General features: G+C 36.4%; 1 protein-coding gene and 1 long non-coding RNA gene across 2 annotated transcripts; one reads left to right on the forward strand and one right to left on the reverse strand.

Annotated features, from left to right (window-relative positions):
• Nucleotides 1-5,481: 5,481 nt before the first annotated feature.
• Nucleotides 5,482-10,994, reverse strand: LOC101890099 (protein twisted gastrulation). The gene is made up of 4 exons (XM_005186320.4): nucleotides 10,835-10,994; nucleotides 10,463-10,728; nucleotides 5,859-6,204; nucleotides 5,482-5,801 (listed from the first exon to the last, which is right to left on the reverse strand). The coding sequence occupies exons 2-4, from the start codon at nucleotides 10,686-10,688 to the stop codon at nucleotides 5,612-5,614; spliced, it is 762 nt and encodes a 253-aa protein (XP_005186377.1). The 5' UTR covers nucleotides 10,689-10,728; nucleotides 10,835-10,994; the 3' UTR covers nucleotides 5,482-5,611.
• A 321-nt stretch (nucleotides 10,995-11,315) lies between these two features.
• On the forward strand, nucleotides 11,316-11,998 carry LOC131804653 (uncharacterized). Its single transcript, XR_009343206.1, has 2 exons — nucleotides 11,316-11,595; nucleotides 11,658-11,998. It is a non-coding gene; the product is annotated as an uncharacterized LOC131804653 (long non-coding RNA).
• The last annotated feature ends 13,129 nt before the right edge of the window (nucleotides 11,999-25,127 follow it).

Raw genomic sequence — 25,127 nt, forward strand, 5'->3', positions numbered from 1 at the left:
TAGGCTGTAGCATCCATTACGAACTTCAAATACGACACTCAAACAATTTCTGTGGGTATTGTACTAAACTCAACTCAAATAAGAAATATAGGGATGGGTACCGTTATATGGGGGCTATACGAAGACGTGGACGTGCACAGACAATTTTCTGTCTTAGGCTGTAGTATCCATTACGAACTTCAAACACCAAATTTGAAACAATTCCGATGAATAATGTCGCTACAATCATTAAAATACCGAATTTGGGGGAGGTACCATTATATGGGGACTATATGAAAACGTGGACCTATATGGCCATTTACAAACTTAACTACCTTAACCTGCTGGAAAAATAAACATGTGTGCAAAATTTTAGCCTTCTATCTCAATCGTTCGAAAGATAGCGTGATTACAACAGACAGACGGACATCGCTAAATCGACTTAGAAGTTTACGCTGATCAAGAATATATGTACTTTGTTGTATCAGACAAGATTATTTCGAGGAGTTACAAACGGAATGACAAAGTTAAATACCCTCCATAGTATGGTGGAGAGTATAGAAAGCGTTTTGTATTCAAAATACAGGGTAATATGAAAAACTCCAACCAACTTCAGAGTGCTGTCATTTCTAAGCCACTCGTCCGACAGCTGTTAAAATTATTCCAGTCACAATTATTCCGAGAGAGTTGTTGTAGCAGTAGTACATGTATGTGTTTGCGTTCTGCTAATCTGGTTCCAGCTACAGGTTTAGAAATTTGGCTACTTTAAGGGGCTGTAGCCAGAGATCTTCTGGAGTTAGTTGGTAGGTTTGGCTGAGCAATTAAAAGGTATAGCGTATTGTGCGGGCCTGTATCGCACGCCGGGCAGGCGTCACGCACATCTTCATCAATTCGTGCCCAATACGAATTGAGACGACTACACTATCCTGAACGTAATTGCGCCAAGACTACCCTGGTTTGTCTAGGCAGCTGTCGTTCTTCAGCTTCAATGGAGGGGGGTGGACTCCGAGGACGGCATTCACTTTATAACTGCTAATAGCATCCGCGACTGCATCGGTGTGAATGCCACTCAGACCTGCCTGATAGTCCTTCTTGATGTAGAGGTTCTCTTTTGTAGCGCTGGACATCCCTCTCTAGATCATGTATGTCCTTCCTGACACGCCTGGGTGGGGGAGATTTATCCACCATATAATGGTGGGATGACTCTCACGGTAACACCCAAGCAGGTGCTGCAACGAAAGCATATGATTATGCTATGGCTTTCGCCTCCTCATGTAGATTGTCCACTGGTGTCATGAGGAGGCACCCTGTCGCAGTTCTCAGGGCAGCGTTCTGGCAGGTCTGAATATGCTTCCACTGCGTAGCACTTGTATTCGCAGACCAAACTGGAGCCGCATAGCTGACCACAGACCGACCTATCGCGTTATAAAAGGTCAACAAGGTTTCTTTGTCCGCACCCCAAGAGCTGCCGGCTAACGCCTTGAGAACCTTGTTCCTACTTTTCGTCTTGTCGCAGATAGCTGTGGCTTGCGCGGACGACTTGAACATGCTGTCGAACGTGACCCCAAGAATCTTGGGGTAGTTCGTGGTCGGTATTAGATTCCCCTCGACCTGAACATTCAGCTGTGTTCTCATCTCCGCAGACCATGTGGTAAAGAGTGTGGCCGTTGATTTTGTGGCGGATATTTTCATATTCCTCGCGTGGAAGTATGCGGCAAGCTCCATGAGATAGGGGTTCAACCTTTCGCATATGTCATCGACCACTGTACCCGACGCCATGATCGTACAATCATCCGCATACGTTACGATCTCAATGCCGTCTGGAGGGCGATGAATTCCGGAAAGGTAGAGGTTAAACAGTTCCGGAGATATCACCCCACCTTGGGGAACTCCCTGTTTCACTTTACGGGCTTTGGACTTATTGTTCCGGAATTCCACGTACGACTGGCGTCCACACATATAGTTGATTATCCAACGTTTCAAACTTGGCCGGAGTGTAGTTCTCTGCACGTCCTCAAACAGTGTGGCATGATTGACCGTATCAAATGCCTTTGATAGGTCAAGGGCTACCAACACTGTTCTGTCACACGGCCTGTTCTGGTTCAGTCCTCTACTAATGTGTGTGGAAATGGCGTGTAATGCTGTTGTGGTACTATGTTGTGGACGGAATCCGTGCTGGTGGTTGGCAACTGTATAGCTTCCTCTAATGCTGGGGAGGAGTAAAGCCTCAAGAGTCTTTGCTACTGGCGACATAAGCGAAATCGGCCTGTACGATTCGCCTTTGCTGGCATCCTTGACTGGCTTCAGTAGCGGGACCACCCGCCCCATTTTCCAGGATTCGGGCACTATGTGGGTGGCTAGCGATAAATTGTCGGTTAAAATATTCCGCGCACCTCTTCGGATCAGTCACCGTTACGGTGTTAAAAGTGACTGAGGTCCTATCATCCTTTTTTCCAGGGTTCGAGAGCGACTTAGCCGTTACCCACACCTTACTCATATCGGTTCCAATGTTGCAGCACTTCAGATGATCTAGCCACTTTTTCGTTTGTGATTTGTAATTCTTTATTTATTTATTTGTACCATGACAAGTATGCAAAGCCTTTAGGCCAATTAAAGCGAATACTATATGCTAAACAATATGATTCAACAACTATAAAAATAATAATAAAAAACAAAAAAAAAAAATATATATATACATAATATGAAATGAAAGCTAGTTTTCTTTAAAGCTAACATAATAAGTTTACATGATGAGTGAACTACTCCAACAAAAGGACATTTCAAAATGTCCTTATTAAAAAAGTATAATTAAGAAAAAATGAGATCATGGAAAAAACTATTAAATGTAAATAGGTATTCATGAAGATTCATTCTGAAAGTGCACCGAGAATAATTAGAAAAGAAAAATAAATATTCATTAAAAATCCAGTATTATAGATGTAAGAGGCCTTAAAATATACTGAAAAAAACTACTATTATTGCTAGATAGCAATACAGGGAAGACGCACAAGAGCTAAAAACATATCATCAGTCGAAGTGATGAACAAGTCTCTTAAAGAAAGTGAGTGAAGTAACACTGAAATCTTTTTTTTTTCAATTGGTAAAGCATTGTACAAACGCGCAACACGAACATGAAATGAGTCATTCAAGAGATTATGCTCCTGTACCAACCGGTTGACTTCCACTGTCAAATCACTGATTCTAGGATCAGTAGGGTTGGTACGACGGAGATCATCACGCTCGTTTGCTAATCCCACTGCCTCTGCTGGGAGGTTTGGTCTTATCTCGGGTATTCGACCAGCAGGTATATAGCGAGCGGCTGCAGCTTTGATGATGTTTCGGAAAATCCTTTCTGCTACCCGAACATCAGAAGGGTTGGGCAGTTCTCTGAAGCGGCGGTTGGTGAATTCTCTGAACTCTGGCCACTGAGCTTTCCCATGGTTAAGGAAAGTGCGGCGTTCAGAGGTTACGAAATCGGGCGACCTGCTTATGGAGACGATTATCGGGAGATGGTCTGAGCCAAGAGAAATGACGGGTTGCCAAGTCACGTCATTTATCAGACCGGGTGACACTATGGTTAAGTCTGGCGAACTGTGACACTCTCCTCTTATTCGGGTGGGGGCATCCTCGTTAACCGTGCAGAATGTGGAGCAGTCAATCTGCTCTGCCAGCGCTGATCCCCTCTGGTCATTACCTAGGACGGAATGCCACAACTCATGGTGGGCATTAAAATCCCCTAGTACCAGGCGGTTATTGCCTACCAATAATGGGCTAATATCAGGCAAATAACGCGGTTCACAGCTATTAATCGGCGGGATATACACATTAAGCACCTCTACCTCGGCAGTTCCACACTTGACTACTTCCCCCATACATTCCATGTATGGGTCAATAGAGACTAGCTCAAGCGAGATAGGTCTGTACTGAACAGAATGGTGTAACAGGAACGCTAATCCCCCACCTCCACTTCTGGTGCGATCCTTCCTTAGTACGTTGTAACCATAACAACGTTGTAGGCTGCAATTTTCATTCAGCTTGGTTTCCTCACCGCTGCGATCTTAATATTCCTCCGACTCATAATTCCACTATCTCATCTATTTTGCCTAGAAGTCCGTTGCATTTGAATTGCAAGAATGCTGCACAATCCAGAGTTGGAACAGCAACATGTGGCGTTAGGTTCTGCGGTGTTGGTTGCTGTTCTGGAGACTGCGGTGGAGTGCCATACTCCGACGACGTCTCTGATGAGGACGACGAAGAAGTGGACTCGCTGGGGACTACGTTACTGCAGCAAGTCGCAACATAATCCCTTTCGCTGTAGTCTCGCAAACGCCTTAGTCCGGAACAGTTCTTAAAGTGCACCCATTCTCTGCATCCTTTACATCGCACCGAAACAGATCTGTGGTGGATGACGTTCTGACAACCAAGCAGAACCAAGGTCCGGGGTTTTTCTCAATCCCGGTACGGACCAATAAAATCCGGAGCAAGCATTCCGGGATATGCTGCTCCCAATGCAGAAAAATAAACAAACACAAACATGTACATACTGGGTTGGCAGCCGCTGGCCGAAACTGGGATCTTGTTGTTTCGGGTCAATCCGGTATCGTAGAACCCGCTGCCGTGGGATTGTTCCGAAGAGTTGCCTTGCTTGGCCGAAAGTGGTGAACTGACGAATTTAGTTTCTCCGATGAGAAATCATTCGTTGTCCAGCAGTTTGTAAACAAAATGGTCGTGTTTACTTGTCAAAGAAGTCAGCTGAAAATTTGCACCACCAGAACTCAAGCGCCGAGTATGGTGATGGTGTGGGCCGCCATAACAGCCGATGGTCGCTCTCCGCTCGTCTTAATCAACCATGGCATCAGAATAAACGCCGCATATTATCACGAAAATATTCTGGAGGGTGTATTAAAGCCTTGGGCATGCTAACATTTTGGCCGCAGACCTTGGACATTCCAACAGGACTCAGCACCCCGCACTCAGCACGTGCCACCCAAAAATGGTTACAAAATGAGGTTACTCGCTTCATTTCCAGCGCACAATGGCCACCAAAATCTCCGGATACCAATCTGTTGGACTATTACGTATGGTGTGTTTTGGAAAGCAAGGTTGGCACTAAAAAATACCAAAGTGTCAATCACCTCAAGCAAGCGCTTCCCGGGAATGTGTCAAATTACCGCAGAGCAACCTTCGGGCAGCGTGTGACGGTTTCATTGGCCGTTTCGTGGCAAAGGTGACCAATACGAACAAATCTGAACTTATTCTAAAATTTGAAGCTATTTGCGACATTTTTTGCTTTCATTCAATAAAATTAAAAAAATAAATAAAAATTATGGCGTATGACTTTGTTGCACTTTTTTATCTCACCCTCTTTGTATATTTCCAATGTGTATCAGAATGAGAAAAGATGCAAATTAGCTGGGATTTCGTATTACCCATGGTACAAATGAAGACGAGGTATGCTAAGTTTGAAAAAAAGTAAATAAAGAGGCACATTTTTTAATAAAGTTTAAATTATTTGACCATATTATATGCGTTTTATTGGTTTCTATTATAAACTAAATTCTAAAATAACGATATACAGTATGCATATTAATAAATTCTAAATACAATGTTAAAAAAGAGTGCTTGTTGAAGCTTAATAGTTGCTATTTACAGATCCGTCAAACGGCCCCATATTATCGCCAAAATCTTGCATATCCTCGTCTAGAGGATCATCAACGTCATCAATCAACGGGGCTTCGGGACAATTTCTGCAGCGGCTTTCGTTGACCCCATAGTTTATACATGTCGAGCCTACACATTCGCAACAGCCATCATGAAACCATCTAAAAAACAAAATTTACAAAATTCCATTTCACTTTTATAGTACTAAGATATTTTACCTATAGCTACTTGCTCCGGTGCTCTGGCAACTTTGGCGACACTTATTCCATGAAGTGCATTGATCCAGATAAATCACTGTACAATTGACAATACCCATGTTGTCCCGTTCTTTAATGGCTCCATCTAAATTTTTGTCGTTGTTTTCCATAGGGAAACTATGTAGTTTGGGACCAGATAAAACCTTATCAAAGTCTAACGGGAATGTAAAAATATTCCAATTGAAATCCAGTTCATCAGCTGGGGAAGATACTAGAACATTAAAAAGTTCGGGGACTCCTTCAAAATCCTCGACATGTGATTTTTTAGAGATGGAGTTGCGTGTATCATTCTGTTTTGGACAAAGTTCTGAAAAAATATAAATTATAACATAATTAGAAAATCCATGTAAACAAATGAAAAATCTAAATGTAAACAAATATAGATATTCCTTATTTTAATATTAAATTCAAGGTGTATTTATTAAGGTATAATTGACATTCATTTTTGATTGTGAATAATCACATTCTGTATCAGACGATGTGCGTGAAAATGAATTTAAATTTAAATTCTACTACTTTGATTTTTCGCTTACCAACACTGGTTTTCTCTCAGAGATAAATTTAAATTTAACTACATTTTCGTGAGAGTAAATTTAAATTTAACTCAAAAGTGCTTGTTATGAAACAAAATAAAAGTTAAAATTATGAAAATAATATAACAATAAAATGTTATATGAATTTTATTAAAAAATTATAATTGTAAGAACTTTGGCCAGAACAAGAACAGTGGCCAGACTTATATTTCATATGGTCACTGTAGGAGAAATGGGTTTGGACCCACTGTGGGAAAATGGTTAGGGATGCGTCTTTATGGTGTCCATCTGGAATTCCCACAGTGGCCAGACTTATATTTCATATGGTCACTGTAGGAGAAATGGGTTTGGATCCACTGTGGGAAAATGGTTAGGGATGCACCTTTATGGTTTTCATTTTCGGAAAGAGCATCGAAAATGCTCCTAGACCAATGATTCTCATAATCCAAACCCATCTGGAATTCCCACAGTGGCCAGACTTATATTTCATGTGGTCCTCTTTGGAGAAATTGGTTTGGACCCACTGTTGGAAAATGGTTAGGGATGCACCTTTATGGTGTCCATTTTCGGGAAGAGCATCGAAAATGCTCCTAGACCAATGATTCTCATAATCCAAACCCATCTGGAATTCTCACAGTGGCCAGATTTATATTTCATATGGTCACTGTAGGAGAAATGGGTTTGGACCCACTGTGGGAAAATGGTTAGGGATGCACCTTTATGGTGCTCATTTTCGGAAAGAGCTTCGAAAATGCTCCTAGACCAATGATTCTCATAATCCAAACCCATCTGGAATTCCCACAGTGGCCAGACTTATATTTCATATGGTCACTGTAGGAGAAATGGGTTTGGACCCACTGTGGGAAAATGGTTAGGGATGCGCCTTTATGGTGTTCATTTTCGGAAAGAGCATCGAAAATGCTCCTAGACCAATGATTCTCATATTCCAAACCCATCTGGAGAAATTGGTTTGGACCCACTGTTGGAAAATGGTAAAATGGTAAAATTTACCAAAATGGAATTTTGGTAAAATTTTGTACAACAACACTTGCTGTTACCTGTATTTTTCTACCATGTTATGTCAAATAAACTTTTTTAACATGCAACAATCGGTTTTGTTTATTTAACATTTTTCACAAAGTTATTATATTGGGGAAACCTACAAAACATGAATGGAATGTTGGGGTTTCTCCACAAAATTGAATCCAAGATAGTAGGACAAAATTGTTTTATCCCAAAATTATGCATTTGCCCGTTTCAATTTATTTTCTTTTTATTTAAAACAATACACTCACATATGCAAAATGTGTATATATTTTGACAGATTATGGGCTCTCAATAAATACTCAAAAATCTTAAGTTTTCTTTTTTGGGAACATGCAAGAGGATTTAATAAAGGTTTCCATTTATAGGACGCCCATAAATGCTGTAAGCTCGATGAAATGTCTTGGTTTGTTTCTTGATTATGGTTTGGTATTTGATGTGAATGTGAATTCTTTAGTGTCCAAAGTAAATTTTATTTTAAAAAAGTTGTAGTGTTTGGATATAGTTTTGCCACAGAAAATATTAAACATATTTTAGTGATACTGTACCGTAGAACAACGAGAATCGTACTGTACCGCAGTCGGATCACTAAAAAACGTAGTGTACCGCAGTCGAAGTACTACAAAATCGTAGTGTACCACATGGCGGAATATTAAAAAAATAATGTTCCGGTAGTGTACCACATATGTGTTGTTTACGATTTGTGAGAAAATTAGATGTTTGTATTGTAATTATGCAAGTAATTTACCTGCTATTTTGTGGTAAAAAATTAATGAATGTAGGTGTAAAAAAGTAAACATTTTACAAAGTATGGTTGAGTGTTTAAAATCAGTTTTATGATTTCGATTTTTTAATGTGGTACATGTGGTACACTACGATTTTTTAATGCTCCGATTGCGGAACACCAGGTTTTTTTAGTGTTCCGACTGCGGAACACTACGATTTTTTAGCGCTCCGACAGCGGTACACTACGATCATCGTTGTGTTCCGGTTCAGTATCACTAAAATATTTTTTAGTGATACTGTACCGGTACAATGCACTATGTTTGTGTACTGTTTATTTTCGAACGCTGCTTAATTATGCCCCACTTTTTATATTGTATTGAGATTTTTGGGGGTAGTTGCTTTTCGTAAGTAGAAATTATTGTTTCATAGGGTTATGCGATATGTTTTTTGTGTTAAACGTCGTGATAATATATCTGCTTATGTGAAAGAGTTCCTTGGTTGTTTTGTGAATTTAAGGTCAATGTGATTCTTCTACAAACACTTTAGATTGCAGACACCTTCTTCTGTTTTGGATCTGTTTAAGTTTTCTAGATCTCGTAGGAACCCGCAAATTTTTATACCACGCTTGACTCCTCTGTTGAAAAATCCTTCTACGTAAGAATTGCTCGTATCTTCAACAATCTGCCGCCCAATCTTAAGGTATTTAATTCTTCTCTAAAATGTTTTAAGCGTAAATTATATGATCACTTCAATCAAAATATTGTTTAATAATGTTCATGTTTTTCTTTTTCTTTTTGTGTTTGTTTTTGTATTTCTCTTGCATAGCTGATTCATCTTATTATTTAATCAATTGTTATTTTTTTATTTTTGCTAATTTGTTTTAAAGTTAATAATAATTTTAATTAAGATCTTTAAGATTAAGATTATTATAAATAATTTTAAAGTAGTCATGTATAGAAGAAAGATTTAAAAAAAAAATCGTCGCAAAATACCTCTCAAATGAAAACCGTTATATGGGGGTTTACGAAGACGTGATCCTGCATAAGTAATTTGTATCATAGGCTGTAGTAACTGTTACGATACGAAATTTGAAACAATTCCTGCGAATAACATCGTAAAAATCATCAAAATACCGAATATCAAGGGAAACCGTTATATAGGGTATATATGATATCGTGGACCGTAATGTACTCAGAAGGAACTCCTTTTGTGGATTTTAAGACAATTCCGTTGAAAAATTTGGTTGAAACCATCGAAATACCGAATATAAGGGCTATATCGATATCGTGCTTCTATTTAGACAATCGTGCTTCTATTCAGACAAGTACTCACAAGAAACGTCTTGTGAGAATTTCAGACTATTCCATTGAAAAATGTGGGTAAAATCATTCAAATACTGAATATCGGGGGTTATAGGGGGATATAGCCCATCTTCGAACTTTACCTGCCTGCAGACAAAAGACAGATCTGTGCAAAATTTTAGCTTATCTTAATTCGTTTTGACTGTAGCGTGATTACAGCAGACGGACAGGGCTAATCGTCTTAGAATTTTACGCTGATCAAGAATATATAAACTTTATTGGGTCTAAAATTATTATTTCGTTTAGTTAGAAACGGAATGACGAACTTTATATACCCTCCATACTATGTATGGATAAAAATTATAGAGTTTGGATCACTTCAAGAAGCATTGGCTACAAATCGGTTGTGTCGGTCCCCTTTTTTTGGAGTAACCCCCAATTGCAAATATTGTTCACTATGAACTATGGAAAAACACAAATCCTATACTTTTTCTTTATCATTTCATTAATTATTTGTTGACTTCAAAGTAGAAACTTGCTTGGTAGAATAGTAATGACTTTTCACTGATATGCCTTTGTTTTACATATACTCTGGCTTGAGATTAATTCCACAGTAACGCTTACAGTTTTTGGTCGCCTACTTAGAAAAGCAATTAAATTAAATTTACAGAAACTGCGGATAGCGCATTTTCACCAACATTTGTTTAAAGGGTAGAACGCAATTCCATTCGCATGGCAATCATCACGGTTTGTTTATCGATATCAATCCATTTCGTGCTGACAATCTACAAGTTATCAAATTCCAATTAAACACACACTACCACACAAACGGTCTATCAATGAAAGAAATAGGCGATGGACGTGTTTGTGTTAGATGTCTAACTACTATTCATACTCTTTAAAATTCTGTTCAAACGTATCACTAAATACCACAAATCTTGATTGACATCTTTTGACTTACCCACACAGCTACAGCATTCCTCGTAGTACTTGGTTCCAAGACATTTTAAACACTCCTGCCAACAGGAGCAATTCTTCGATTCACATTTACAACTCTGTGTCAACAAACATTTGGAAACGATTGGAGCACATACAACTTCATTGCACGATTCCACCTCAGGACTATGGAAAAACACAAATCCAAATAGCAAACAAGCGCCTAGAGTTAAACATCGCAATATCTCCATATTTGACAAAGTGAGTAAATAGAAATTGGTCACAAAAAATCTTGGTGGAAACAGCACGAAACAAACAAAAATGGACAGACAAAATCAACATATAAACATAATTTGGACGCAGATCACGACACAGATTTAACTGGGAATACACTCACGATTCACGTTTATTAAAACCAAATCCGCAACAAATATGATGTGACAATATTGCTTGTATTTCCAATTTGATATTTAAATAAAAGAAATAATAGATCCTCGATTAGATGACGATGCTGCGATCAACATCATATTTACTAGGGCTACGTAAGTCGACTTTTGATTTATAGTTTTATTGGCTATGGTAAAAATCGCAATATTGACTTTGTGTAATCGATTTTCGATTTTGAGATCATAGTTTTTTAGTAGTCTTTTAATTTTCAAGGCCGATGATGATTTTTGTAATCATTGGTTTATTACAGAACTGCAAGAATGTAAAGAAATTTAATATCATAACCGATTTTCAATTTAAGATGTCTAAATCAATTTCCGAAGCAGTAGATTCTTGCATGTTCTGGGCCAGAACAAATGCCTACTATGATAAAAGGAATATAACGTATTATGGGTTAGAGAAAATTTCCGGTAAAGAGGCCTGCCCATGGTAGAAATACCAGGTAGCAACATAGGCGAAAATTACAACAAAGCAACTTTCTTGGAAACTTGATATGTCAAATTTGTAAGCAAAGCGAATTTACTTGACATATAAAATTTGAGGCAAATTGGTTTGTACCAATCAGAAAATTACATTTTGAAATACAAACAATTTAGATTTTAGAAGAAGATTTTAGTTAACTCTATCAACGTTGTGCGTATCATTTTTATCATAGTAAGCATTCTCCAAATCGGATATAAATGTGGGAAAAATGTTCTTCGACTTCCCCAGGTACTAATGTGCATGGATATCTTAAGCTCATTGTAAACTTGTTTTACATATCTCTCTTGTAGATCAGTTATCAATGGTCGTTGTGATGTGTGTTGTGACATTTGGTTTCGGCTTTGTGACAAAATTCTGGCCGCCCGGTCAAAAAACAAATCCAATTGCGGGTAGTTACCCTCCAAATAAGGCATATTTGGTGCAATCACAATTATGGCAAACTACTCAACTCGATTTGTGCGATTCACATAAACATTCAAAGAAAGTCTTTGGAGATTGTTGAATTCTATCTGGGATTCTAGGGTCTTTGTATTGGTAGAAACAGGCAATGTCTTAAAATGTGGTGTATACATTGATGCTTGTGTGTGGCTAATGGATATGGAATCCTAAATAAAATCGTACTTCGATTTCACTCTGGTCATTTATTTAAAATATTCAAGCCACATAATGTTAATTGTTTTATGAGGACATCTGGGAGTTCGATTCGTATGTCTTAAAATATTGTCAACTAAGGATCATTTTGGTGTAGCTACGTTTCAGCTAACGTTTTAGTCGTATTTTCAGCAGAATCATGGAAAATGTTTAACAATATCCGTGCTCTGATCTCATAGAGCGTAAAAACGTAGACTTACACCAATTTTCTCGATTAACTCTCAGTTTCCTTATCTAAATTTTCAAATCGCTCAAAAATTTCTTTATGTGCATATTTGTGGCGAATTCAAATTACAACAATTTGTTTGGCATATCAAGTTGCCACCAGCTGGCCTGATAGGGTTACCTTATAATTCTACCATGGGCCTGCCTGAATGGAATGTAATGTCAGGATTACTGGCAAAACAAATGCAACATGTTGTTTTGTATGAAATAAACAAAACCACTTGTTGCATTATTTTTGAATAAATATAAAAACGACGCAAATACAAAGGTCAAGGATTTTTATCAAAACCGTGTTTTATATATGTGTATTACCATTTTAAATTAAAAATTGTAGTAAACAATTTAGTTTCAACTGATTTTGAATATTTGTTAAACAATTTTCGTATTATTAAACACACACATACAAAAAAAAAAATGACATATTTAGCCATGTGATGTGTCCACAGGTTGCGCATAGTGGAAAGCCCAGTGGATGTACAGGGTAGCTGAGAATTGAATAAGCAGTCGCAAACAGTCAACGGGTCTGGGGGAGTGCCAACGGTCCTTTAGAGGACCCCTAACGCTGGATGTAATGCGACCACCTGCCACCTTTAGTATTGTAGACTTCTGGGAAGACACCTTGTCAGAACTCACCTGAAGTTTTTTCGGAAGTTCGAGAGGACATACCCCAATGCAGCACTCAGGGAAATGCCTACTATGATAAAAGGAAGATAACGTATTATAGGTTAGAGAAAATTGCCGGTAAAGAGGCCTGCCTGAATGGATTGTAATAATTGTGTTTGATTCCTTTCTGAGAGACTAAAGTAGTTTTATTCTCTTTTGCAAGAAAACTGTGAAAAGTAAACAGACGGAATTTCTGCAAAAACTTGCAAGCCATCAGCTGTTTTACTAAAGCAGTCGGCAACCCTGTTGTGATTAGTGTCAAAAAATTGTGGTGCTCCGTGCTTTTGAAAAAAAATAAATTTTTATCTTGTTTCTTTTATTACATTAGCTAATTAGTTGTTGTAACATATCATGGTAGAAGAATATAGGTAGACGCGTCGGCACAGCTGCTTGGACAATGAACTGACAAACCAATTTTGGAATTGAAAATGTAGAATGAAAAATTATATAAATTTGTAAAAATTGTTGAAAAACGTGAATTATAATAGCCTCCGAATGACGTAGGACAAGAAAGCATATAAAAATCTAATTATATTTGAAAAAACATTTAAATTTTTTTGACATACCAATGCTCCCAAGTGTTGATGCATCTACCTGTATTCTTCTGCCATGTAACATATCTTGTTTTGTTTGTCATCTCAAAAGAGTTGCCAATATTAAAAAAATAAAATAAATAAAGGAATAACTTTAGTTTAGTAAAAACGAAATTTTTCCCAGAGGTAGGTATTTTTACCCTGATTCCGGGAAACAATTTTTTTCTTGGGGGACGGACCCGGGGACCCAGATTTTTGACCCTAAAATCCGGGTTCAAGACCCGGTCTGGACCCGGATCCAATTACCCGATATAGACAACATAGGTATCGTTGGAAATGAAAATACCTATCCGACAAGTGGTCACATGATGGACCAAGTGGTCAAGGTTCGGTGTTATAGTCAAATTATCGGACCCGGATTTTTTATAAAACCCACAAAAAGTCCAAAAAGGGCCCATTATGGGGGTCAACAAAATTGATGTCAAATTATGGCTGACACTCTTACCTTTCCAAAATGCTACAATTTGTGCTAATACCTTTTTCGGGTCCAGAGATATGGGTCTTTCCATCCCCATAACCCGATTCGAACCAGTTCATTTAAATTATGTTTTCAGTAAGAAAACAAACAGTAAGAAAATGGAATAACAAAAGTTTTCTAAATTTGACACTTTTTGTAAATAGCCGGCCTTCGGCCGGGGCTTGAGATTTTCTTCTCTGGGTATGTCCTACACCGGCTAACGCGAACCAAAGTTTTCTAAATTTGCCACTTTGTAAATAGCCGGCCTTCGGCCGGGGCTTGAGATTTTCTCCTCTGGAACCAAAGTTTTCTAAATTTAACACTTTTTGTAAATAGCCGGCCTTCGGCCGGAGCTTCGATATTTTCTCCTCTAAGTATGTCCAACACCGGCTAACGCCAACCAAAGTTTTCTAAATGTGGTGCTTTTGTAATCCAACGACGGCTACGCGAAATAAACCTTTTTTACTGAAAACATAATTTTAATGAACTAGTTAGAATCGGGTTATGCGGATGGAAAGACCCATATCTCTGGACCCAAAAAAGGTATTAGCACAAATTATTGCATTTTGGATAGGTAAGAGCGTCAGCTATAATTTGGCATCAATTGATATATAATTTGGCAACCTTGACCACTTACCATCATGTGATGTGTTGGATAGGTATTTTCATAAGCTTTCCAACGATACCTAGGTTGTCTATATCGGGTAACTGGATCCGGGTCTGGTCAGGGTCTTGAACCCGGACTTTGGGGTCAAAAATCTGAGGTCCCGAGTCCGTCCCCAAAAAAAATTGTTTCCCGCGATCAGGGTATAAATACCTACCACTGGAAAAAAAATTTAAAATATTGAAGAGTTTTTACTAAACTAGAGTTAAGCCTAATTATAATTAAAATAAATAAAATGTCGTGCCCTTTTGAATTGTGTAATATTGTTGCAGAGGATGAATTGTGTGTTACCTGTTGGTTTTGTCTTAATCAATGGCATGCAAAATGTGCTAGGATTAACGCAAAAGTCGTAGACACAATTAGAAATGATTTTGGTGTTCGTTGGTGTTATGTGCAATGTAGGAAACTCTCTGCAGATTTTTACAATTTTGTAAAGGATTTGCAGTCGGAATTGACATCGATGAAAAAAGATTTTTCCTTACTATCACTCCGATTTGAGAATTTCTCTACATTGTTTGTGAAATACCAAAAATTAGATGAGTTTGTGTCGTCACCGTCAGTTTCTGGTCAGAAACGCAAAGGTGCCGCGAAAAAGGCACAAACTAATGGAATGCCTAGTCGCAAAGCAATAGTTTCTGTGGAGAACACTGTTCCACAATGGGTTTTAGTTAATATCACTGATACAACTGAAACTTTAATATCACTGATACAACTAAGACAGTTAATATCACTGATACAACTAAGAAAACCTCACAATCTACTCATGGCATTCAGGAATTATCTCTTCCTTCACTAATCACTAGTGATCATCCCGAGACTGTTACTGGCAAAACTCAACCTGTCCAAAGATCATTATCTATGGCTCCCGCCATGAAATTATATTTGCGACAAGGTTTGCACCGGAAATAACGGCCAATGACATAAGCTATTATATAAAATCAAAAATAGAGGGAGATTACTTTTTCAGATGTTATAAGCTCCGTTCTGCATTTTCTGAAAGTAGATCTACTTTCAAAATCGTTGTGCATGAAAATATTTTTGTACAGTTGATTTTAAAAGAATTTTGGCCTGCTAGGGCATTTTTTAAAGAATTTCTGGAGAGATTCGATAATTTAGCTCATTTAGACCAGATCTTATATTCCACCTTCATCTTCACTTGACATTTATAATCAGCATTTATCAGCAATAACTTTAATCACTGAAAAAATGAAAGATTCCGATCGCATCCTGATTCTTGGTGATTTTAATATGCCTTCCATTAAGTGGCTTCTAATGCCAGATTCTGAAGCTTTTATTTTTTTGCTATCCGAAATGAACAGTACCCAGTATACATTTGAAGCTATAAATCGTTTTTGTGACTTAAATCTTTATCAAATAAACAGTGTGAAAAATTCCCTCGGCAAAATTCTTGATTTGGCGTTATTTTGATATATTCAGAATTCCTCCAATATGCACTCCTGAAGATATGTACCATCCAACTTTATATATCTCCATGACTCACAGTTATGCAATTGAAGAAAGTCAGTCTGACTCATTTAAAACTGTCCTTAATTACACAAAAATTAATTTTCGAAAACTTAATTTCGTCCGTAAATTGGGCTTCTGTGTGCCTGTGTAACAGCCATAAAGATCAATAATATGTAATTGATAAATTTTATGATATTTTAAATAGATTTAACCTGAAATGTGTTCCAACAACTAGAGTTAAAAATTCAAATAAATATCCATGGATAACCCCTGAGTTATCAAGTTTAAAAAATACTAAAAATAAGCTTTTTCGTAAATATAAAAAATCAGGCTTAACAATAGACTATTCTAATTACTCTGTTGCTAAATCTAAATATACTTTAGAGTCTCGTAGATTGTATAATCTTTACCTCGACAATATTAAAAATAATTTTAAATCCAATCCTAAATCTTTTTATGATTTCGTTAAACTAAAACGAAAAGTTTCCTCAAAGCCCTCAGTATTGAAATATAACAAAAAAGAATTTGTCACAGGCACAGATATTGCTGAATATTTCGAAGATTTTTTGCCACAACCTATTTCATCTTGCCAAATTAAAGATTCGTATCCACATAAGCTATCACTGGCTGATCAAATTTATATGCCTTTTCTACAACGTCAAGAGGTGTCCTATAGTCTGCGAAGTTTAAAATCGATTAAATGTCCAAGCCCAGATAGCATACCTTATATATGAAACATTAGCACTTCGTTTAACTATTTTGTTTAATTATTCACTTAAATTTGCTCAATTTCCTACTTTCTGGAAAAAATCTTATATTATACCTTTACATAAGTCGGGTAGTCTTACTAATGTTTCAAATTATAGAGGAATTGCAGAATTAAGTGCCATTCCAAAATTGTTCGAAAAATTGCTGCAGTAATTTCACTGAAAATTCAATCTATATTGAGTCCATATCAGCATCGTTTTCGTAGTGGTCTTTCAACTACAACAAATCTTATACAATTTACGTCAACAGTTATAAAAGGATTTGTTCAGCGTAAACAAACTGATACAATTTATACTGATTTTAGTAATGCTTTTGATAGGGTTAACCATGGACTCCTAATATATAAATTAAATTATATGGGTTTCAACACAAACTTAGTCAAATGGATATCATACTACTTACAAGATAGATCACAACTAGTTTTGTTTGAACGTTCCATCGGGTGTTCCGCAAGGAAGTCACCTTGGACCGGTCCACTTTCTTTTATTTATCAACGATTTACCTAATTCCATAAATTACTTGAAATTGTAAGTGTACGCAGATGATGTTAAATTATTCATTTCTCATAATTGTGAAAAACAAGGAGCAGGTTCATATTTTCATGTTTCAATGGTGCAGGTTATATTGTATGGAGTTAAATTTAAGCAAATGTAAGCATATGTGCTTCTCCAGATCTTCTTCTCTGATATTGCAATATAACATTGACGGTCATTCATTATCAACTGTAGATTCATTTGTCGATCTTGGCCTTCGATGGATCCGAAATTAAATTTTAATAGCCATGTGATAACAGTGGTAAATAAAGCAAATGGTGTTTTAGGTTTTGTTAAACGGTGGGCCAAAGAATTTTCTGATCCATATATAACAAAACAGTTATTTACGTCTCTTGTTAGACCTATATTGGAATAGGGTTCTGTTGTATGGGATCCTCAATATGCAATATACTCAGATAAAATAGAATCCGTGCAAAAACAATTTCTGCTATTTGCCCTCCGGTTTTACATTGGAATAGTGATTTTGTTTTGCCTTCTTATGCTAGCAGGCTAAAATTAATTAGATTGCCTACACTTAAAAGCAGACCATGGTAGAAGAATATAGGTAGACGCATCGGCACAGCTGCTGGGACAATGAACTGTCAAACCAATTTTGAAATTGAAAATGTTGAATGAAAAATTATATAAATTTGTAAAAATTGTTGGAAAGCACGAATTATAATAACCTCCGAATGACGTCGTATAAGAAAACTTATTAAAATCTACTTATATTTTAAAAAACATTTAAATTTTTTGACATATCATTGCTCCCAAGCGTTGATGCATCTACCTGTATTCTTCTGCCATGAAGCAGACGTATTATGTTGATCTCCATGTTTGTACTAAAAATATTAAATGGTAATATACCTTCGGATTTCCCAATATCATCTATTAGAATTAATGTTTCGTTTAGATCTAGTAGATACTACCAATTATTATATACTGATTTCCACCGCACGAATTATTCAATGGGCGAACCTCTTAGTAAAATTTGTGTTGACTTTTATTCTGTGTACTGTAATGTAGATTTTGGTATGAGTTTAGAAGTTATTAAATCTAGAAAAATTTTATTTTAAAACAGGGAGGGAGGTCGCCCCCTCGGTCGGCAGGGGTGGGAACGTTCGAAAAAAGCAATTTGTCCTTAAATAAAAGAAATTAAGAACGCAAAAATTAAAAATGTATCGAAAAACCAAACAATTGGGTTTTGAATTTTTCAAAAAAAAAAAAAAATGTTTTAAAATTTCTTGTCCAAATAACATAACAGAAAGGAGACAAAGAAGAGTTGCAACTGTTTGCAAGAAGAAATTTGTCCAGCAAGAATTTGCCAACTCTCAGTGAATGAACTGTCAAATTTGTTCTCTAAAATCGCTCTCTTTTGCTAATCTTTTGTGTTAGCAGACGACTTCCAGTAACAATTTGTAACAATTGTGATAAATTTTAGGGTAAACAGACACAGGATTACTGTCAAAACAAATGTAATGATAGGAATGTAAAAGTGAGAGTACATAAAAGGATTTTTTGAATGGCTTAAGTCATTAGCTGGCTTCTTCGTAGAGGAACAAATCAAAGACCTAAGGCTATACAAAGTTATATTCCATAGACCTTCCCAATTAATTGAATACTGGCTTAGCGATTTACTTCATTTAACATTGCACAGTGGTCGCTGCCATTGACCAAAATTCAAAAAAACTAAAATCAGATATTATAGCTTTTTTAGAAAACTTAATAATAATGACTTCATTTTAACGGCTCACTTCGAGAATAGCAAAAAAAGATAAAATGTAGTTAGTTGATTTTTTCAGTGGGATCAGTGGAAAAGTGGAGTGAAAAAAGAATTGTATTACAAAATTAAATACATTTCAAAATGACAAATCTTGGCATTATTATTGAAAAGCAAGGTATTGACTTATTTTTAGAGAAGTAATTTGTGTGTTTAGTAGTTGTGTATAATATAGAAGATGCGCGTGTTCTGAGTTGCCTTTAAGATTAATTTTGGCAATAAAATTGGATTTCAGTTAAAGTTATAATTGTTTTCCCCCTGAATAATCCAATGTGATTTTTTTTCATGCTATTAGTAATGGCCCTAAGATTCTAAAAGTGCTAATTTAACTCTCAGATTTTATCAGATGTGTATGTATGCCTTAAATACTGAAGTGACTTCGCTGTAATTTTGTCAGTTTTATAGCGCTAGTGACATGGAATATGTTTTTTTTTTTCTAATTATGGATGGTAAGGTATGTAATGCCTTGACTCAGACGTCACCAGTTAAATGCTATATATGTTATGCAAGCCCAAAAGAAATGAATAATATTGAAGCCTGCTAACAAAGAGAGATTCAAACAGATAGTTATGAATTTGGATTATCGGCTCTTCATGCATATTTTTGTTTTTTTGAGTACTTTCTTCATAACAGACTAGAAATTAAAAAATGGCAAATTAGGTCAAACGTAGCAAAAAAATTAATTGTATATAAGTTAAAAGTAGGAAGCAGTGGATCTTCAAAAAACGGGAATACTGCAAGAGGATTTTTCAAAAATGTGAGCTTATCTGCGGTGATAACAGGTATTCAATATTGCTACAAGCAATATTAATGTAGAAAGATTTAAGGCATTTGAACTGGAACAAGTCAAATCGGACGAAGATTATATATGGGAGCTATATCCAAATATCCATTTGAATCGGGCAATAAATGCGACCTGTACTTTGTTTACAAAAATACATGGACAGACGGAAGTTCGGACAGACAGACGGACATGCATAAATCGACTCAGAATGTGATTCTATGCAGATCATCAAAAGGAACTATGGGTCTATCTCGTTTGCTTTTGCATGTTACAAACAAATGCACAAAGACATAATACCCCGACCACCTTGTGGTGTAGGGTATAAATAATCAATATGTCTACTAATTTAAAGTTTTCATAAGTATAAGCAGATTTACTTTTAAGGATTGTAACAACGTTCGAATGTGATTGTACACATTTGAATACAGAAAACATTTGAGGAAATAAAATGTGTACAAAATGTGTGCTCTGTTCCAGAACTGAGAGAATGTTAAAGTTTTTACTTCAATAGTAGATTTTTGCTTTAAGATATCAAAAGAAATTTCAAAACTAGTAAATTCTTGCAGTTCGGGAACAGAGCAAAAATGCACATGACATCAATTACATATCGTGATCTGATAAAATTAAGAAGGTAAGGTCATGCAGTCATATGCTTGTTGTTTTTTATACCTTCCACCATACATAGTGTGGAGGGTATATTAAGTTCGTCATTCCGTTTGTAACTTTAGCCCTGCCCGTCCGTCCGTTTGTTGTACTCACGCTAAGTCAAAACAAATTAAGATAGAAAGCTAAAATTTTGCACAGATCCCTCTTTTGTCTGCAGGCAGGTCAAGTTCGAAGATGGGCCCTGGTATTCGGTATTTTGATGATTTTAGCCACATTTTCAAATGGAATTGTCTGTGAACCACACAAGGAGTTCCTTGTGAGTATTTAATCCCCTGGAAGATAATTATCTATATAGATCCACAATATCGTATAGTCCCCATATAACGGTACCCCCTGATATTCGGTATTTTGATGATTTTAGCCGCATTTTTCAACTGAATTGTCTGAAATTCTACACAAGGAGTTCTTTTTGAGTACTTTACCGGCATATATCGACACCTTCCGATATCAGGTATTTTAAAGATTTTAAGAGTTTTTTTTTAATGGATTTTATTTTTTTGAAAATTTTCTTATCCGTCAAATGGTGGAGGGTATTTAAAGTTAGGCCCGGCCGAACTTACTGCTTTTTTTACTTTTTTCAATATTTTACATTTGACAACCCATTGTATATACGCAAATTAGAGATGGGAATTCGCTTTTAAAGAAGTTAAATTTAACGGGTAAATTACAGAAAATACAGAGTTGGATAATATTATTTGAAATGAGGTTACCTTGGTTTAATTGTACCCATGGTACAATAAGGAGATAGAACAGCTTTGTAAAAGTATATATACACTGGTGGCCAAAACTAAAGCAACTAAAATCGCAAAGACAATAAATGCCCTGTAACTTTTACAAAAATAAACAAAACGTAGTTATTTTTCCACCTTTAAATGAGGTACTTAATTCACTTTTAAAAAACTAAAAATAAAAGTACAAAAATAATTTTGACTGAAAAATAATATATGGAAAGCTAAAATGACCCAATTTTTGCTTGGTCAAAACTAAATCAACTTTTTGATTTTTTATTTTAAAATAATTAAATTTTGGCTAGAATCGATAGCATCCATTATTTTTGATAGCAGCTGCACACCTACGAGACATTGAATCTATAACACTCTCAATTTGATCCTTGGGTTTGCTTTCCCAGGCACCTGAATTCTTTGGAAAATGTTGTGTTTATTTGTTTCCGAATCTCGCTTAATCTTCCTGTCTACGATACTCCAAAGGTTTTCTATGGAGTTTTGGTCAGGTGATTGTGCCGGCCATGACAAAACATCGATTTTTGACTCCCGCAACCAATCTATGACAAGTTTTGATGCAAGTTTGGGATCATTGTCATGCTGGAACACCCGAATAACCCGAATATTTTCCTCAGCGAAAGGGAACAACGTGATGTCCAAAACATCTTTGTTAACAAACCGATCCATAACTTCCTTTATTTCATGGATAGACCCAAGTCCATAGAAAGAAAAACAGCGCCACGCCATTCTTGACCCTACCTCATGCTTTACTCTACCCTTGCAACACTCCGGCTTGAGTCCTTCGTTTTTTGGTCTTCTCACCGTAAAATTTGTTCATGTCTGCTCCTTTAATATTAAACGTAGACTCATCCCAGAATAAAAGTTTTTACATTGAGCTGGAATTTAGTTAATATTATCGTTGCCGAAAGCCATACTGGCTTTTTCCAGATATAAATGGCTTTTTTGGGGGGCTTACGGGCATGCAGACCAGCTACCACTTCTAGCCTACTCACTGATCTCCAGCTTATATCCAATGATAGCTCTCTCACCAATCCAGTTGAACTCTTAAATTGTTGTTTTTTATTTCTCTCACAATTTGTTGATCAGTACGGGCTGAAGTTTTTCACGGCCTTCATCCGTTATAGACTGTTACTACTGATCCAGTTCCATAAAACCGACTTAGTATACGGAAATATTTATGAAATATTTCTCGGAAATCATTTTCTACGATATGTTGTTTTCATAGTCACTGATAACATGGTGTTTTATTCATGTACTGTATTTGCTTCTAGCCATTTTTTAACTTTTTTTGGCAGTACTTAAGAAACGAAAAGAAAAACACATGCTGTTGTAAAATACCTCTCAAAAATTATTTATGACAAGCGAAATTACCTAAGGAAGCAAAAAGTGATAAATATAACAGCAAAAAAACTGAAATTGCAGCGATCACATGAATGTACAACAGAGTTGTTTTTGTTTTGTCCAAGCCAAAATCGGGTTAATTGACTTTACCATACATTATTTTTTATATAAAAATTAATTTTAGTTTTTTGTTTTAGGTTTTTAAAAAGTGAATAAAGTGCCTAATTTAAAACTAGAAAAATTTCTCATTTTCTTAATTTTTAAAAAAGTTACAGGGCATTCATTCTCCTTGTAATTTCAGTTGCTTTAGTTTTGGCCACCAGTGTATACGCAGGAAAACCAACTTTCTGTCAAAATTATTCAAAATTGTATGCATTTAATTTATTTGGTATTTTTTTCTCATTTTTAAAGCGAGGTAAACATCGCAAAAAATAGATGAAATACTTGGCTGGTTAATATTTTCAAGCGCGCCCTGCAATTCACGTTTCCTCCAATCATTGATTTTGAAAATATTTTATTTTTATTTTGCAAAACAATAAATACGTGTACAAAAGTGGCAGACGTCGGACACGCTCAGAAACAATTGTAATCAACTGGTTGCTCTGCTTTTCCAGCAGGAATTGTCCAGCAACTTCTTTCTGAGAGAGTAAGGTAGTTTTATTCTCTTTTGCAAGGAAAATGCGAAAAGTAAACAGACGCTATTCCTGCAGAAGCTTGCAACTAATCAGCTGATTTGTCAAAACAAACCAATTTGTTCCCCATAAGGAGAATTAAAACAAAGGAAGCAATACTAATTTTACAAGTTTTTTAAATAAAAATGTTGGAAATAGTCTTTTATTTTCTTATTACATATTAACATTTACGTTTTTCACATTTTGTAAAGTTGTTCTCCAAAAACAATTAGTCTTGCTAATTCCAAACCAATATTTTCAAATTAAAATCACAAAAAGAAATAAATAAACAATAGAACACATCTGATTGAATGTCGATGAATGAGAAGAAGAAGAGTTGCAAGAGATTGCAAGAATAAATTTTTCCAGCAAGAATTTGCATACTCTCACTGAAAGAACTGTCAAAATTTCTCTCTCCAACCGCTCTCTTTTGCAGAACTTTCGGGTTAACAGACGACTTCCAGTAACAATTTGTAACAATTGTTACAAATTTTAGGGTAACCAGACACACCTTATTTTACTCCGATCTTAACTTGCCCACTGATAAAATATACATATGTTCAGAATTTTAGCCTTCAATCTCAATTAGTTCGGAAGATAGTGGCAAACGATTTAGAATTTTACTCTGATCAAGAACACACAATGATTATTTCGATTAGTTACAATTGTATGATGGAGGCTAAAATAGCGACACTTGACTCTGTAGGATTTCTGGGGACCTTCGACATTTTATTTGTAATGATAAACTCTAACTCCATACCAAAATTAAGCTGTATTTTCGTTTATGTCTATTTTCGCTGGACTATATACAGTCACCCGGACATAATCCCATTTGCAAGACCGATTCCTGTGGGGACTACTTACAAAGATAATCAAAAGTTAATCAAAAGTAGTAAACTTGAGATCGCGTTACCTGCTGCGGGATATACCCAGGGGAGAAAATCTCAAACCCCGGCGAAATGCCGGCTACTTACAAATAGTTTAAAATATAACCTTTCTATATGTTTCACGCAACATATAACCTTTCTATATGTTGCGTGGTTGCTTAGCAACCGTTCGACTCGGAGACCTGCTGGTCCATTGTGATCATCCTGATAGAGTGAAAAATAAAGAGAGAAGGAAATAGGCTTATGTTAGAAGGTTGTATCCGCAAAGAGTTGATCGTGTTGTCTTTAGCCATTTTAGTCTTTTAGCGAACTGAAGAATAACTGACGGCTCAGTGTTGGAGAGTGAAGACAGATCATGCAGAGTTTGCTTTCCTGTTAGCCTCAGTCTGACTCTAAAAAGAGTTGAACATTGGCAGAGTAAGTGTTCCGCAGTTTCTATCTCTTCCTCGTCTTGGCAAAGCCCACAATAGTCAGGATCGTCACCCTCACTTGGAAGTCATGGCCCTAATATTACAGTGACCTGTAATTAAGCCCACTACAAGTATTAGGTCCGATTTCGTCATAGAAATGAGTGATAGAGATCTCCTTTCGGAGAAATTACCGGCTATTCTTCCAGAATAGTGTTTTTGTATAATCTGGAAGAAGTGAGCTCTCAATCTCTAGAAGAGCTGACTCGGAGCCACTTCTGGCCAATTCATCCGCAGCTTCATTGCCAGAGATGTTGCTATGACCAGGAACCCAACAAAGCTTAATAAAGGCCTTCACTTTTTCCATACCAATCCTGCACTCCAGGTCGGCCATAAATTTGATGGTGGATGAATTTAGCGCTTTTAGGGCCGCTTGACTATAGACATATATAGTCCATCC

Source organism: Musca domestica, unplaced genomic scaffold (assembly GCF_030504385.1).
Source record: "Musca domestica strain aabys unplaced genomic scaffold, Musca_domestica.polishedcontigs.V.1.1 47, whole genome shotgun sequence".
NCBI classification, from domain to species: domain Eukaryota; kingdom Metazoa; phylum Arthropoda; class Insecta; order Diptera; family Muscidae; genus Musca; species Musca domestica.